The 18,166-nt window shown below is 41.3% G+C and overlaps 2 protein-coding genes across 5 annotated transcripts in view; both read right to left on the bottom strand.

The window, feature by feature from the left end:
- The window catches only part of LOC118428735 (lethal(2) giant larvae protein homolog 1-like), a 35,187-nt gene extending 33,284 nt beyond the window's left edge, over positions 1-1,903 (bottom strand). For all 4 annotated transcript variants that reach the window (XM_035838910.1, XM_035838913.1, XM_035838912.1 and 1 more), the window contains exon 1: positions 1,552-1,903. In XM_035838910.1, coding sequence (XP_035694803.1) covers positions 1,552-1,641 — 90 coding nt within the window. In that variant the 5' untranslated portion in view covers positions 1,642-1,903. The remainder of the gene's footprint in view (positions 1-1,551) is intronic.
- A 3,163-nt stretch (positions 1,904-5,066) lies between these two features.
- On the bottom strand, positions 5,067-17,200 carry LOC118429275 (sorting nexin-8-like). The gene is made up of 14 exons (XM_035839755.1): positions 17,133-17,200; positions 16,904-17,034; positions 14,216-14,354; positions 13,506-13,699; positions 11,561-11,678; positions 10,658-10,779; positions 10,448-10,528; positions 9,980-10,100; positions 9,083-9,255; positions 8,847-8,915; positions 8,502-8,615; positions 8,213-8,251; positions 7,313-7,462; positions 5,067-6,844 (listed from the first exon to the last, which is right to left on the bottom strand). The coding sequence occupies exons 1-14, from the start codon at positions 17,152-17,154 to the stop codon at positions 6,719-6,721; spliced, it is 1,599 nt and encodes a 532-aa protein (XP_035695648.1). The 5' UTR covers positions 17,155-17,200; the 3' UTR covers positions 5,067-6,718.
- Between the last annotated feature and the right edge of the window lie 966 nt (positions 17,201-18,166).

Below are 18,166 nucleotides of genomic sequence, written 5' to 3'. Positions count from 1 at the left end.
ACGTTTGGATGCACCCAACTGCTACAAAAAGATAATTACCACTCAAGGTCTTCAAATATACACTAACTTTGCAACTTTTATTTCTTTTGTAGCATTCGTACGTCTGCTTGACGTGTGCCGACTTGCCATATGGTGCAATGTAATACACCGCTCACAAAAAGTCAAAGTCATAAAACACCGTCTGGAACACACGAGGGCCAAAGTTCTGTTGGGGGCGTGGTTGTTGTTTGCGAACGCACCGAACAAGTACACCTTCAAACCGCCATACGGTACTCTTTGTACTTGCTACCACTGTATTTAATGCTCTGTTGTACAGATTCCCACTGGACATTATCAATTCCCAAAACTGTCTGTTGGGACTGAGAATTACTGACAACCATTAATTAAGAAACCAATTCAAGGGGCAATTACTCCAACAATGCTACTGACTCGCACCTCCCTGGGACCACACCTAGGAAATTATCTTCACAAAATCTTCCTACGACTTGTCTGAATTGTTTGAGGACGTAGCCTCTGTCCACAAGACCAGACGAGTTGCTAAACATCACAGTAACAAGTGGGCCAGCTCCGAGTGTACATACTTGATGCCTGGGATTTCCTGAAATACTTTAGGATATGAGCAACATTCCTGTTTGCCGGAAGAGGAATTCTACCTTCACTCACAGCTATTCCAGCTGGGCTGTTCACGACAAAAAAGATTAGATGGTTTTCTCGGGGATTGTTGCCCTAACCTACAATTAGACAGCCTGGGGTCTTCTACTTTGTAATTCTTACTGTCTGTATGCAGGGACTTGCTTTCTTGTCTGTCTTTCAAGTTACAGCGCTGAGAGTAATTTACTGGATGCCATATTGACTACCAACATTCTTGGTTGGGGCCACTGTGGTTCAACTTGCTTGTACAGAAAGACGGATTGCACACAAAAGAAACCCTGCCTGACCGGCACCAAAACATCCTTGCTTGGTTGAAATGTGTGTCACGTAAACCGGGGGTGCCAACATGAACCACTGTAAGTGCCGGGGGACATGGGTTCGGATCCGCCATGGTGTTATCAATCGATCCAAGTGGCATTTGACGAGTAGTAATGAATTGGTCTGGTCGCACGCGGGTTTGTAGTGCTCCAACACGCTGGCAGCTGTTTGGTGGTGCAGGGGTCGGTCGCGCTGTGCACGAGCTACACAACACTCCAACATGCAACACGGAAGCCACACTACTGACACACACAAAGGCACCATTGTGCCATGTAACGTGGACAAAATGTAAGATCGTACATAACGGGCAAGAAAATTTCGGCCCCATGTTTCCCGAGGAGCCAGCAGACTACGTGTTTGGTTGTGCCTGTGTGCGTGGAGGATAGGAAAAGTTTCCGGGTGCGCCCGGCCGAGCAGCAGTGGTCTGCGAGGCTGGGCGGGGTACCCGGGTTCGACTCCGGGGGGACACGTTCCTTGATCCTGAAACAAGATCTCGCAGCGGTGTGAAGCCCGGCCGGCCGCCCAAGTCGGGGGCCCTCGCTCCGCGTCTTCACGAGCACAGCAAAACAACAACAGCCTTACCTTCTTGAAGGTGAAGAGCTCCTGCTTGAGCTTCTCCCTCTCGGCGTCGGTGGCTCCGCGCTTGAAGCGAGTCCTGGCGAACTTGAGCATGTTTGGTTGTTTTGTGCGTGCCCTCCCACACGATCAAATCCACAAGAACTCGAGCTTATCGCAAGTCAAGTCGTCTGACCGGAACAACAGGCGCACGGCCGTGGAACTGGGAGTCGCGGTGCAGAGAGGGGCCAAACTGACCCAAGTTTAGCAGCTGGGAAACCAAAACAGCTGCCGGAGGAGAGCCGAGCCCAAAACTTGTGGCCTGGAATTCGAAATCGCGCCAAAGTAAAAGCCGGACGTACAACGGCCACGCACGACCGATTACAACCCACGCTAGGTAAACTTCCGCACGCACTACTTTATTCCTTATATCTCATTTACGCCAATACCACACTCTTCAACAAATGATGTCAAAAATATATACCACTATCCTTTATTTTTCCTATCGAGAAAATGTACGCATTTCAATCACTATCCTTTATGATTGAGACGTTTTTATAGATTTCGCGGAGGGATATCTGCGCCGTATTACTGCCCTCTGCCCCGACGCCTGGGAAGCATGACGTCACCTTGTTTAGCAGTAGCGAGCAGTCTGTCAAGTTTCTGAAGCTAAACAATCACAGACAAATATTGATCTGCATATGAAAATACCGTACGCAATTACTTGCACTAAAAGTGTAGCCTGCTGTTTTCGTGTTTTCTTCGTTCTGTTGCCTAATTCATAGGCGACAATTAGAAAATTGCGCCCATTGAAAGTTGCCCATTGAACACGTTGAATGGGAATTTCATCCAATGAGCGCGCGCTTTTTTGAAGAACTTTGAAACACTACACCGAGTGGAGTACTTATTGATGTTTCGCGCCCTTTTCTTTTCTTCTTTTATTAAGAACACAGAAAGGGGGTCCGCTCTGGTTGCAGCTAGCCCAGACCACACTTGTCCGGTCCAGCCAATAGCGGCACTGCAAACAGGTGTGCGGGACGCCGTACGTGAGGTAATGGCGGTGACGTAATCCCACAGAAATGTTTGCGTGTGATTGGAGTCTACCTGTCTCACGCTGCGTCGCCTGTTTCAGTGAGCTCATACCGCTACCTGTCCTTTTAAAGGTGCTTCCATTCTTCTCCAGTGAGTCATAAACAAGGGTGATTAGTCGTGCCACAGCCGCAGGACATATAACATAACGGATGTGGAGCGCCGAGACCCTTAACACCTACACGACCATAACAAATTCAGGGACAAAGGCACGACTACAACGTGGCACGTGTCTTTATTTTCAGCCAACTGGAACCGTCGTTCAACAGTGCCACGTTGTCTCTGGCCTTGTCTGACAAAATTGAACGTGGCCGATCCGATTTCGTCTTTTCTCTCAATGTTTCGTCAACACAGAACCACCTCATTCATGGGGAAAACAGGTGTCAAAGCGTGCTCTGTTCCTACCGCTGAGTTCACTAGGGGTGGGTACCGGTAGCCTCTACCAGGCTTCGTGGTTTGGTACTCCCCGGTAAGGGGTACCGGTACAAAACCGGTTTTTCTTATTGGATCGGTCCAGAATAACCGTACCTGAAAAATCAGTAGACCGGATTTTGGACCGATTAGGTAATGATCAGATATAACACCGACGTCAGGTGTTTACGTGTTTGGGGCTTATATTCCAAGAAAATAACCAGAGCGAATTAGAGGACAGTTCATAGTAATTTTATCAAGTTCATATAGTCAAACCAAGGTCAAACTTGGTCCACAACGAAGGCAGTTGGTTTAAACGCCAGTGGACGTCGGATACTCCACCAAACAAAATCCTTTGGCTTTGTAGTGAAATGGACCATCGCTTTGAGTATTCACAAGTTTTCACAAACAATTAGGTCCTGGTTCAGGTCCTGATCCTCTGGACCTGCACCGTACCTGTACGTGAATTTTCCACCCCTGCTGTTCACCATTTCTACAGGTGCCTACTAGTATTCGTGACACATGATTATATTCTCGGCTCAAGGATTTTCTGTAAAACGCCCTTCACGGTACAGTAACGTTAGAGGTGGGAGTTACCTGTCTGGCTTTGGCCCCAACCGGGGATTCGGCACATGCATTTTCAACTAATGCCGGTTATGTGCAAGGGAATTAAAAAAAAAATATACAAATTTAAGGCTAGATGTACCGACGTTTCTTTTGAGTTCGTGAATGCATCAGGGCATGCCATGGAAAATTTAAACCTTCAAAACCATTACTATACCATTTATCTCATTGAACTGCATGTGTTTATACGACTATAAATGATGTACAATGTATGCCTGAACAAGCTTCCACCGAAGACGTGGGGAGACTTCCAGAGGGCTCGTTTACATCCGAGGTCAGTTTGTCCCCTTCTTTGACGTACAGCCGACAAATCAATTCGCTCCAGAACGGCTGATGGAAAATCGCCGTCCATAAAGAGTAACCTCACTCCCTCAGCAAACTGTCGAACCAACAGCCATGTCACATCGTTTCATTAGCGGACACGCTTAGCACGTTCTCGAGAAAGTATGAAATTTATGATCCGTCACCTGAACCGTATCTAACTGCGGATTTAGTTGACAGCGATTGATGATAGGCATGCAAGCCCAGACCTTGTCACCTACACATTACAGCATTTCCAACCATGTACCTCTATCAGAACACTGAAAAACAGGTGCCACCTGTCCCTTGCTGGTGAGCTTTCCAGCAGTCCTGGCGATCTAAATAAAAATTGCAGTCTTCACGAGTGTTTCCCCGAAGTATATTTCTTTTAAATACCGCCACACTTCAGTGTTAGCTTTCTTGTTTTGACCCCCCCTCCAAATATCTCATGTGAACAAAAAAAAAAAAAAAAAAAATCCACAGTACATTCTCTATGTGAACAGGCTGAGCAAATTAAAAATTCAGCAAGATTGCAGGCCACAGGGCTCTGAAACATTTTTGGAAAAGCTTAAGGTTCGAGCTTGACTACTTTTGTTACTCTCACGATTAGGATATCATTTTACCCTTAATGTTTTGATGTAGAAATGTACATGAAGTTGCTCCTTTTTTTTCCTTCTCAAATAAGTGACCAAAAAGAACCCAATACAGCATATGCAACTTATTAGCTTACCCCAGAAGGGACAATAACTACCTCATGTCAGCAAGTGTATTATGAGCAAAAAAAAGTACAGAAATCCTCCTATGGAAGCTAATAAAAGGAGCTTAAAAGTTTAAGACTCCTTGGTAAAACCATGACAGCTCAACTCACTTTGCCAATCAAGAGGTCTTTTTCACAACATTTGTCACAATACAACTGTTTACTTCAGTCTTTTTTAAATCAAAACCAACAAAAAAACAAAGACAACCACTGTGATGCAGGTATCATAGTTTCTGGACATGGTATTTGCTGATCCTCACAAGATTTATATTCAGATTCAAGAATGCCCAAAAGTTGATAAAAGACCAAAAAATTGCTGACCAAGTGCAACATTTGGTAATCATAGCTTATTCTTTTTTTTAAGAAATCAAATCCATAGAACTTAGCAGATGTTATACCATATTTCTCAATTATTGCTTCTTACATTTGTACAATATTCAAACAAAATCTTTTCTCCAACATGTAATCACATGTTACAGCTCATACAAATGTGTTCTGAATATGAACCAGGAAAATCATAAGAGAGGATGTGCGAGTCATGGTGCTGATTGGTTCAAAGTATTCTATACTTAATTGTTTCATGTACATGTATGTATTGTTACACATTCGAGGCTTCTGATGGCTCTCAAAGAGCCAGTCAACACTTCTAACTAATGATATCTTTTTGACAACAAACATAATATATATTTGTACTAAGAAGTTTACCAGTAAATCAGATAGCTTTGTTGAATCATAAGGCACAATTATGCCATGTAGGCTTTGGTTTGAACATAGATATTGGCAAAGATATGTTATAAACATGACGGATGCTAGAGGTTCAATAACTACTGGTAAAATTTTCAAGTATACATACACAATTGTATCTATCAAATATATGTACAATTTCTGTATCACAATTTCATTTGACCAGCAAATATGGGCATGACACCATGACTACCCCTCTCCTTTCAGTGGTACAGTCCAAAAAGTAAGAAAGTGTATGCTATCTACCTAAATCTGGACATGGCAGAAAACATAGGAATAGATATGTTTTATATCATTTTAAATCATGGGCAAGTACTAAACATTTTACACAATGCCCCTAAAACCACTTGTAGTCAATTAGAATTGAGGTGTGATATTTCAAATTCAATTCATCCAAGCTTGGTAAGTGACTAGCCACACTTTGTTTGAGTTCCTGCCTGTGAGTCAAATGATTTGAAGCAAGAATGACAAACCACCGGTGAACCTACATATCCACTAACAACTATTGTCTTTCACATTAACTCTGTACATATGGATAGCCTGGATGTCAGCCATACGTCTTATCTCACTGCACTTGCGGCACCGGTGCAGCACTGCGGGCTTCGAAAGATTACTCAACGAATTTCAGAGATGAAGACCCAATTGTCTTATGTTTTGTGTGCTTTGTTGTCTTCTAAGTCATACTCTTACATATTACACAATATCTAGTTTATAAAAATCGGCAAAAATAACACAACAATGCCACAGTAAACACCCCCCACAGTGCCACACCGGTACCCCAAGTGCAGTAAGACCTTAAGCTTTAGTCCACTCTTTTTAATCACTATCCCTTGTTGGCAGGGAACAAGACTGGCATCCAGGCCAACAGGCATAGCACACTATGACATGTATTACCTTTCCTACATCTTCCACATCTGTCACTTGAGCATTTCTGTTTTCAGAAACTATATACATGTAGCTTTGTAAGTTTCACAAACAACAGCGTGAATCCTGTACTGGTTATTGTGTTCATTTTAACTACAGTAATTTCAGTAGCACCATCCTGATTACGTGTTACATGTAAAAGTTTATTGCTTTCTCCTGATTCTATCTAGTAATGACAAAAATAATATGGTTCTGTAGCTAAGCATGAACGGCTGATCAACTCTAATTTAGATATAAAAGGTCTGTGCCATGTTATATGATGTACCAAATGGAACCAGGCTGAAAGGAGAGGGTAGGATACAGACTATGGTGATGCTACCAAAGGCCTAAATATGATAACTGGTTCTACCGAAAAGACGACGGCGCTGTTTCGGACGTGGGGGATGTGCCGGGGGACGTGCTCGGTGACTTTGCGGACGGTGGGATCAGGGTCTTGATCTTTGGTGCTATGTTCTCCCACATTTGTGCCAGCTGTTGAAGGAAAAAATGCTTTCAGCAACAATGAAACATCTCAAAAACAAAATACAACATAATGTGCTCATGGTCTAATTAGCTTTTTCAATATGGAAAAAACTTCTGGAAGCAAACTGCCAGTAGATTTCTAAATCACCAACATATATGTTTTCTGTAAAAGTTTGCAATGATGCAAAGAGATAAATCAACACAAATTAAGAGTACACATACAAACCATGTACTGTCAATGTGGGGGCCAAAAGCAACAAAAAATAATATAAAACTGAACCAAAAAAGTCATTTTGATTTTTTTCCTGGCCCAGCTAGGTTATCCTAATCTTTTTTCTAAAGGACATGGCAAACTTTTTTGATAACTTCCTACTTGGTAAAGTCACAGTAGTTATACTCATCACATTATCTGTACCAAGAAAACCATCTCTAACTTTCAACAGCAAAGACAGTTGTAAGAAGAGAAAGGGTACTGACCTCCTGGTGACCTCTGACCTGTGTACTGAGCAGCCCCTCCATGATTTTAACCAGGAGCTCCATGTTAGCGTGTATGAGCTGGGTCTCCATGTGCACACAGTGCAGGGAGAAGTAGTTTCGGTTCTCCATGTTGTTGATCTCACTCTCTTGCTGTAGACCAAAAATACAGTAAGTTATTTCATCATGTTGGAAAGTCACTGTATAACAAGGCTCCTAGCAGTGAAACTTTATTCTCCAAGCAGAGGTTGGGTCGTGGGGATTAGTAGTGGCCGGGATTTTTAACGGCTCGCTCCCCTCACCTCTGCTTCAAAACGGAAGGGAGTGAGCTGGTTAAGATCTGGGCCATTACTAATCCCCGCTACTCAACCTCTGCTTGGAAAACAGCAAAACCTAGCTGCGGTGTGAAATAGAACCACTCAGTATTGCCTTGAGGAAGGTGGCATACAGTCACTGAACTGTTGGCAGTGATAGTATGCATCGAGGTTGTTAAAAAAAGCCTTGTTATCCATTAACACCATTGCTTAATCTGTTCCCTCAGTACATTTACACTTTCAATTAGCTGCAAAAGTGCAGGGTCTTGAAATACATTTACAGCCACTTTATCAAAAGTCTCTTAGCTGAACAGTCTGCATGAGTACCTGTGACATTAGGATGAAGTGCCCATCATTCATATAATGCTGAAACCACTTTGAAAATCATTGGGCATATGTTCACCATCGTCCTCCTTGGATTCAAGTCAGAAAATTATGCCTACAACTTCCAAATTTGTAAGAGCATGTGATAGCACAAGAATGAATAAGGTACATATGATTTGAATATAGTGATCATATCATTGTACATAAAGAAATTCACACCATGCTACATAAATCATATGTGTGAAGACATAATCATTAACCTTACCTCTATAATCCTGGCCTCCAACTGTTCCACTAGAGCAGTCTAGAAGAAAGTGCAATATAAGATCATTAAACGAGAACAGTTTTTCTTTTTTTAAATGAGACAAGTTCAATGATCGCAAAGAGACCCCTTTTGATGGTACTAGGTCAACATGGCAATAACTAGCAAACCCTAGACTCTAGATAACATAAAAAGTCATACATGTCTAAACCAAGAAATACAGATCTGACCAATGAAAACTTAGGGAAACAGAACAGACAATAAAGTAATGTATTTTTGGATTGGTGCAGACCTGTTCCTTGCCCTGTATCGTTGCTGACATTTTCCTTTTCTTCATCTGCCCCATCTTCTGGAGCGCACGTTGATGATCTGACAACACACCTTTCTCATGGCGATCACACAAGTCCTGGGGCAGCAAAATAAAAGGAAAGAAAACAACTCTTCAACTGTTTATAGCTTTCTGCATCAATCATGTAACGAAATTACAGGATTGAGGATAGGGAAACACAAGAAATTCATTTACATTTCCATACTCTTTCTTATGATATCTTGTGTTTCTCAGGTCTACAAGCAGGACACAAATTAAGACTTGTGGTATGAGGCCTGAAAGAGTGAAACCATTGATGATGGACTGTACCTTGTATGAAGTCAACAAGTCCAAGAAGTACTGAAGTTGTTCCACTAAGCAGTCATCCTCCATATGTGCCTGTAGTAACATAAGATGTTTTATCAACTTTCAAACATCAACAGATTGAACGCTCATTAGGGTTGACAGTGATACAAAGTGCCATTGCAATTAGCATTCTTACATGAGTTTGCAAATAAAGTCTGTATATTGATGTTATATGGAGATGCTTGAAAAAAGATGCTAACCTGTTTCTGAGACTTGTCAGCTAAAACCCCAAACTCCACTGACAGGCTCTTGAAGCCGTTCTGCAGGTGTGACCAGGTGTCTATCGAACCACACGACCAGGAGGAGAGAGCAGGGGGGTCGTTGGCCATAACACTCAGTTCCTTCCCAAATATCAACATGTCTGCTGCCAGTCCTATATACAGTTGGAAGAGAGGAGTTAGAGAATTTTTGGTATGAGAAATTTACAATCAGAAAATAGAAAAAAGGAACTGTCATTACATCATGTGGCAATAATGGAAAAAGTCTTATACAGTCAAACCTGTATTAGGGGCCACCTCTACAGAGGGGCCACCTGTCCATAGTGGCCACTTTTTGTCGGTCCCTTGGGTATTTTATCTACAAGTTGCCACCTCTATACAGAGGCCACCTGTCTATAGTGGCCACATTTGTCCGGTCCCTTGAGTGGCCGCTATAGACAGGTTTGACTGTATTATAATCCGAAACAACAAATGTACATGTATTGCCATTGCTTTGTTGTGATTGGTTGTGGGCTTGAATAAAGTCCTATAAAATGGGAACCATGCAGCTACAGTGTCTTTTAAGATGTGGCGTGAGAATGTACAGTTTTTCTTGGGGTTGTCCACTACTATTTGCCTGTTGCCATTACTTGTTTAGCTAACACCCAGAAAGATTGACCGTACTTTTGGTTACGAACAAAGATATCTTATACTATGGCTCAAAAAGATGGTGCAGCCTGAATTGTAAGATGGTATCTGCAGCAAGAGAGATGGAGCGACAAGTCTGGAGACAAATCTCGATCGTCTACCTTGTCCCCTTAACAACCTGGAGGTCAAGGGACTAGGTAGATAGGTAGGTGGTACAAGATCATGAGGAGTATGGGAAACTGAAGACCTGACCTGTAGACCTGGCCACCATGCGATCTGACACCCCCTTGATGTGGGAGATACTGTTGAAGAGAATGCGGATGAAGTCACGACTGTTGCTGAACTGTACTTGTGTGTCCATCGGTACAAGATCCTGCGTGAAAGATAGAAAACAGTTCTTAGACTTATCACCATCTATGCAAAAGCTCAAAAAACTTGGCAACTGCACTTTAACATTAGAACTTGTCCTTGATTGGTCAATGGTAACCATGGTATAATCCTAACTTGCATCAACCCTACAACATTTGGCTAAACAGTCCTGTATGAAAATGACACAAAAGACACATTCTTATGGCATAATAATTGCAAACATTCAGGACTTCTTGCAACTTTAGAAATTGGTTATCCTCTGTCTTTCAAAGTACAATAAATACATCAAATTGATTTCTACATCAAGAACGTCCTGATGTGTACTATAAGTGAAACAAGACACCAGCCCACCTTGGCTTGGACGGCCAGAGGACTGGTAACAAACTCATCTGGAATACCCCGGAACTGAACTTTGATAACATGTTGCATATCCTGTCAACAGCAAACAAGTAAACAAAGATATGTCAACAACAAGAATATCTTTCTACATACGTATATCAGAAAAATTAATACAGCAGAAATGTCACATTATATCTTATCTATTGATTAAGAGATACTTACAGCCCCATTGAATGTAAGGAAGAATTTCAAAAGGGACTCTTCAGAAAAAGATGGATGCCTCGCTACCAGGTTCAAGAAGCGTCTCAAGGATTTTCTTCTCCCCTCAATGAACTCTCTGTCCGCTATAGATAAAAGATATGCAGTCAAACTATTAGTAAATAATACAGAGGGTCGGGAATTTCATGAACATGATAAGATAAAACTATAATCCTTGAAGAAAGTTGAAAGAGGCTTTCAGTAGTTACAGTAAGAATACTGTCCAGTGTAAGTCTAAAGCTGAAGTTGATCGCTTCTAATAGTCATTTTCACATAAACTCTTTCAAAACCAAACCTGGAAAGACATTGATATCATTTAATTGCGCAAGAGTATGAGGAACTGTAAGAGCAAAGATACATCAATAGAGGGTGCTAGAAAAGGATTTTACAGTGTTGGTTTTGAAGTGCAGAAGGAAAGAGGGAGAAAAGTGCCTTACCTAAGAGCTAGCCCACAGTGAGATGGACAGGGAAAGGGTAAAGAGAAGATAATGTGCAGAACTGTATGTGTGTTTCCAATACAGGTTAACTACAAGGAAAGAGTGTTTGACAGAAATGGCAGAGAGGAACAGACTTGATTGGACAAACCATCTGCATGTTCCTCAACACAATCTCTCAGAAATCCAACTTAGCAATAATACAGCCCATGAAAGTGAATGCCACGGTGAAAGAAGTGTTAGAAAGTACTTCTGTTGCAACAGCTGAAGGTATCAAGACTACACCACATCCGAATTTTGTGAGTCTGAGCAATTTCTTTTCAATCTCCTTGTAATTTGAAACATACATCATAACTATATTGACTTGACTCTCCTGTGGAAGAATATACTATAGAGACATGAAAGTTACACAAACATCTCAGTATTGTCTTACCTCCGATCATTTTCTTGGGTGGTAGACGGGGAACCATACGGTAGGGAAACCGGACAAGCAAGAGTTCTTGGAATGCTACAAAGTCGTTATACCTTCTTAGTACTTTGCTCTTGTATCTCTGTAATGAAAATAAAGATAAATCAGTTTAGAAAAAAAAACATTTCATTTCATAAATTGGCAAAGTCAAAATATACATGTGTATGTACGTTTGAAAAATCTCAGTGTTTTATACATAACAAATCTTAGGCAAGCAATGATTTATATCAGAATATTCAGGTATCTCTGCCCCTCCAGCAACTTGTCTATTGTTCTCTGACAAAATATTTTAAAGTTCCCACACAACACAAACACAGTCAGATCTGTAACATAACCTGTAGAGCTAGAATATAGCCATGTTGGATAACCTATGACCATGTAAGTGGGACAACAATACTTAAAGCAAGATCAAACTCTGTGGTTAGTGTAACAGGATGCTAACATGTTGAAACACAAGAAACAATACCTGACAAACCACCTGAGTTTACTATTGCATAACCCATTGGTAATTAGATCAAGCTTTGACAACAGGCAAACAGATTATCTCAATGAATAACATAAAACAGCAACAAAACAGGTGCACAACTACAAGGCCAAGAGTTCATTGACCTTTTGGGCACTTTTCATGAACTGTCACTCACATTTTACATCAATATGATTTGCCTAAATAACTGTAACAAGGGTGTTTTCAGTTTAGGCACTTTGGCCAAGGAGATTATATAACCTCCTTGCTTTGGTCAATAAAATTTAAAGAAAAGTGTACCAAAACAGATCAATGCCATAGACACAGAGGTCGATACATGCACATCTTGCATAATACATATCTGGGGATAAAAAATCTTGAGGTTGGGTCAGCTAATGGCTTTGAAGATTTTCCTGAAGTGGTTGGAGGGTGTCCATGAGGACCTCGTAAGTACCATGCCTCGTTTTACCAGAGTCAATCAGGCAAGGACAGCCCCGTACTTAACAACAATACACTGTAGCAAGGTGCTGGGTTATATACAAAGGGTCTGGGACCTCTTGCCTTCTTTGCTTGCTTTGGAAAATACAAGATCCACTTTTCGGAATGTTTAGTTCCATGGACATAGGTGTACTAGCAAGAATGTGGGACAGAATTTTTGAACTTGAAAAACTTTTCTGTTACACCAAATTTGAAACATTCTTCATTGCAACATTCTTTGTTGCTACATTTTTTTTTCTGACTTGAAAGTATCTACACAGCAGGAAATTTGTTTTCCTAGTACATTTCATCCATTTCCTTTTCAGTCGAGTCTCTGATACAAAGCCAGGATATTGAAGGATCCTGGATCAGAGCAGATAAACAATTATCAGCACACTGAACTTGCAACAGGAAGTCAGTATTACCAGCTCAGTGGTGTCAGAGATTGTCACAACAACAAACAAGATACCAGTAACAATGTATCTATACAATAACAAAAATATCAAATCAATGTATACAGCCCTGCCTACATTTAGCATTGGAAGTAAAGTAATGGTGTTTGTCAGACAGATGATCCCTACAATCCATTCCAGGCTAGCTGGAGACTAGTGCCAGGATGCTTTTAACTTTTAGTTCAAAAATAAACATTGGGGGTAGATTGGGTCATGGGGGTTAGATTTGCAGTGACTAAATGTGAGCAATTCCTAAAGAAAATCTGTTATGTATCCACAGGTATCATAAGGAATGTTTGCTATGGGTTTCAACCATGTTAAAAGTTCAGCAACAGTCATCTTCACAGTCATAAGGCTGAATAAAAGTTCAGAAACTTGAACTATTTGGCTCCAGATGTCTTACTGAGGGATGACTGCAGTATGAAAGGTATCTGTAAGATGAGTCCACTCTACTATATACAACATCTTCACAGTTGACTTACATGCGACAGATAAAGTCATGACTTTAAAGACTTACCCTACTTGAGACTTCATATTCCACATGTTTCAGAATGAGGCCCTTCTTCTCCGGTATGAGATCCACCTCGATGGCATCCAGCTCGATGAGCTCCATGAACCTGTAGCCCAGCACACACGGGTTCCGCTCCCGACGGACCTTTATACTCAGGGTCTTCAGGTCGGTCAGGTCACCCAAGGCTGGGCGGGGGAGCTCTGAAATTTCAACAGGTTATTCAAGAATGTATTATCATAGAAAATACAGAGAAATACGGTGTTACAGGGAAATACATATCTTACAAAAAGGTTGATATGTACAGAAAAGAAATCAAACCCAATAGCATTCATTTTAGACTAGATGTATCACTAGTTGATGACCCCTATTTCACTTAATGATACTAGTTAATGTCCACTTTGTTATTGTATACAATTCAGTATCATTATTATCATCATTGTACTTTCATACATGTATTTTTGCAATTAGCCCTCGGGCATGAGGTTGCAATAAAGATTATAATGCAAGGATTGCAAGAACCATTTTTTTTCATTATTTTCAATAAACCTTCAACAGACCCATATCAAAAACCAGAAAAGCTGGGCATCGAATCTATGAACCATACAAAACTAAGAAAGCACACATTTATCACAAAATTATATGTTACAGGAATTTGAGAGATTGTTTAAGCGACTTACCTTCTAGCATTTACTATTCTGTATAATTTTAGTTCCTACCTTGGTCTCCAAAATTCTCCAGTATCTTGTCCCCATCCTCTATGTTCTTGCCCTGCTGAGCCATAGCCGTGAGAGCCAGTGCCTTGTACAGCCCGTTTCTGGTCAGGTAGCCTGATTTGTTGTCTACTGCATCCCAGATCTAATACAAACATGTCAACAGTGCCCTAACTCAAGTAATCATATGTGATCATCAAATGACCCATGCACAAGCTTTCAAACAAGGGTACAGTACTGTAAATGCATTTAAGTTCGCAGGGATTTAATTTTGTGGTAGCGGGAAAAATGACTTTTCGCGATGGTTTTAATTTCGTGGTAACACCATCGACTGCAGTCTAATACCTTTACAGATGTAAAATGTAAAATGTTCGCGGTGGATGTAAGTTTGTGGTGAAGTGGTCGCCGCAAAAACCACGAACATTAATCCACCGCGAATATTTCTGCATTTACAGTATTCTATCAAATATTACCCACACCTGCATTTACAATGTGCCCAGCTTCTGGCACAGAATGTACCATGCAATGCGCTTGTAATAACATTTTAAACATACTTCATATTATTGACAAACACCCCTATTACAGTGATTATTTGACAATAAAGACACAGTAAAAGCACTGTGTTACGACATTAATACACTTAATTGATTACTCCCTAGAGGGCTACTCTCTTCCCGACCATAATTGCATCATATTGTAACAGAACCAACTGCCTTCACCACACAATAAATAGCTAATGAGTTAATTGACAGGTATCTCCATGGTAACAGGACCCTAGGGACACTTGCCAATGATGAAGTACCTTATATGGAAAACACTGCATGATGGTGTGACGGTATAGCCTACTACGATAGGCCTCTACAAATACACATGGGTTGTGGTCTCTGACACAGGTTTGCTTATTTTTAGACTATATAGCAACAAATCTACACAGGTTCCTTGCATAAAAATCAATAAAACTATCTTTACAGTATAAGACTCTAAAAGTCCCAAATGGCTTGGCAATATTTAAGCTCCAGCCATGTTTTCTTTCAGACACTTGTGATTCAGACACTTATGATCAGAAAAGCCTGTTCTTGATACAGGCTTAGGTGTCAAGATGGCAAAGGTTCCCAAAATACCACCCAGCTGAGCATATCCCGAGGGGCTCGTATCACATTTGACAGGTGGGAAGGTCATTGTTCTACAGGTTGTACGTCATAGCTAAAAATACAGTAGCAGACTACTTTTGCACTTCAAAAGGACATAAATGATAAAGCAGGGGGATTTCAAAGCGCAACTGCAAGGGCAGTTAGAACAAAAAATTGCTAATGCACGAGCATGAAGTCAAAGTCAAACTAGCCTTTACTGCTATTAGTCTTACCTGAAATATGTGTTTTCTGCAATGTGCGATCAAGGAGGTTGATTTTAACCTCCATGGTGTGATACATAATACCAAGTCTGAACTCTTTCAGTCCCGCGAGGGGCATTGCCCAGTATTACGTAGATGTAGATGTAGATGTGAGATTGCAAAATTATTCAAGTTCGTTTCTACAATCTAAATTCTTTTTTGGCTTGCAGGGCTGCAGGCTTGTTTTTTGACCCATAAGGTTGCTACTTCCACACTCATACCATCAGTCCCCAACCTGCTAGTAACTGAACCTAATGCCCCACCCCCATAATCATATCATCAGTATCTAATCTGATCAAGGTCTCATGGAATGATCACAGTGTTTGAAAATCAAATAGCTCTTGGTGGCCGATTGATGACACATGGACCATTTTTTTTCATATTGAACTAATAGTGTTTTTCCCGCAAATACACAGTGACACATCATGTAGAAACAGACAGTGCGTTCAAAATGATGGAACCACTTCGTTGACACTGGAGGTCAATGAACTGCCTTGGGGTCACACTAGGGGTGAGAAGCTATTAGGAACCTGAGCTCAGATGACTCCACAGCCATGCAGCAGCCTACCTACCATCTATGATAAGCTCGTAAAATATGACAGCCAGGTCAACTTAAGTATGGAAAATATGCATGGATGACATGCACTGTACCAGCTACACATTGCCTGCTGTGAAGGGTCATGGCCACCAACAGATGGCGACCTAAATGGGAGATATATTTCCCATCCCATGGAGCTTCCGTTGCGAAATGTAGGTCAACCTGACGGCCACAACACTTGGCTCTCCTACTGTGGTCATAATCATTGGCAGATGGGGAGCAACGTAGCCACTGGGAAACATAAATTATATCTTCTGTGCTGGCAAAAGACTTCGACGTCCCAGTATTTACCAACCACCTTGGGTCTGTTAGCCATTTTCGCAGCAAAAAGGGGGTGGGGCCAGGAAGTCCCAAATCGATGTCACGCTACAATAAAGCAATCATCAAACGTCCTCTTTCCTGTCAACCCGAAAGAAAGTTTTTTCTTTCAACCTTCCAGGATGTGCAAAGGGTAGTGAGTTATTGGCACAGCTCGCTAGTCTCATGCTTGGACCAAAGTTCAGTTGATAAAAGTCCAACTTTCTGAGCGCCCCCTTTGCACGCAACTTTCATAACGGAAGGGAAATATATTTAGAGCAACACTTGTCACCAATGCAGCAATTCCTGTCTTCACTTCTTCAGTTTCATGATACTTTGACTCATATAGTGCATGCTAGCAACACTTTGGAGGAGGCTGGTATTTTCATGAAAGGGGAAGAAGACTTACAGAACTCAAAGTCTGTTTGGGAAGATTGGACTTCATCAGCAGCTTGACGAACACTTCTCGGTCCACCCTGCTCTCTTGCCCCGACGGGCACACGATGTCATACACCTCCCGGTACAGCGCCGGCACGGAACCTAAAAAGGACAAGGTTGTCAGTAAAATGGTACAGATCCATGCCGTGAAAGTGGAGAAAAAACGCACGGTACCGCCCACAACACTGAACCTCACTCACCAAATGATAATTCTGCCGCCATCTTGGGTTTAGAATCATCACGTGATAGAGTACCACCAACAAACGTACTGTCATAACTTCGCTTTACTCAAATTTCCGACAATCATATGGCATTTATATGCAAAAAAAGATAACTCAAAGTAACATAAATATGTACATTTAAAAATCTGGTTTCAAGAATGGTTTTATATTCACACAGAGGCAGGTGAAAAGTCGGAAGAACTTATAGAGTATCTTTCTCGCCTGGTTGCGGTGGGTATGAGATGTACGCATGCGTAATGACATAGTTTGAGTTACCTGGCGGAGCACACCTGGCTCGTCACAACAACAGTCAACAACACTCCTCAACTCCGCCTGAACCGTGGCAGGAAACTCTCACGAGGAGGATTGGATAACACAGTAGGTCCTGGAGACCACGTTGGACTGAAACTACAACATATCGGTCAAGGAATCACAAGTTATTCCCGAGTTCGAAGGACAGGGGGGTTGGTCCTTTGTTGCTTACCAAGGGAACGGAACCGGACAAAAGGAATTTGTCTAAGGCTTGGGAAGATTGACTTTGCGTGTTTACTTCGAGATGACTTGATCGCGAAGAAACACCACGACTGGAGGAAGAAAAGGTAAAGAGAATTTTTGTCAGTACATATAGCGAAAGTTGACATAATCTGATGGAATGTTTGTGTCAAATCAACTCAATTGTCAAGAATACATCAATTGTTATTTATAACTTAATGATTGTTGTATTGTGAAACCACCTTGGTGAAACATATCATAATTGAATCAGCATACAACAAATATTAACTCTTTTTCCTGCCAATTGTGTTGTGTTTTAGTTTATTACCAATGATAGCCTTGCCCACTAATTACCTTACAAATTAATACAATTATAATTCTTTTAACATTGTCCAGTTTCAGCAAATTATCATCTGACAAGCAACCATTTCATTTTGAAACTGAACCACATGAAAGATCAAACCTTATGACATGTATAACAACATCATGTTTATTTTTTTCATTCCTTGCCCTTGCCATTA

The sequence above is a fragment of the Branchiostoma floridae genome, chromosome 13 (assembly GCF_000003815.2).
Source record: "Branchiostoma floridae strain S238N-H82 chromosome 13, Bfl_VNyyK, whole genome shotgun sequence".
NCBI lineage: Eukaryota > Metazoa > Chordata > Leptocardii > Amphioxiformes > Branchiostomatidae > Branchiostoma > Branchiostoma floridae.
The sequence above is the reverse complement of the archived record's forward strand: the minus strand, read 5'-3'. Positions and strand labels throughout refer to the sequence as shown.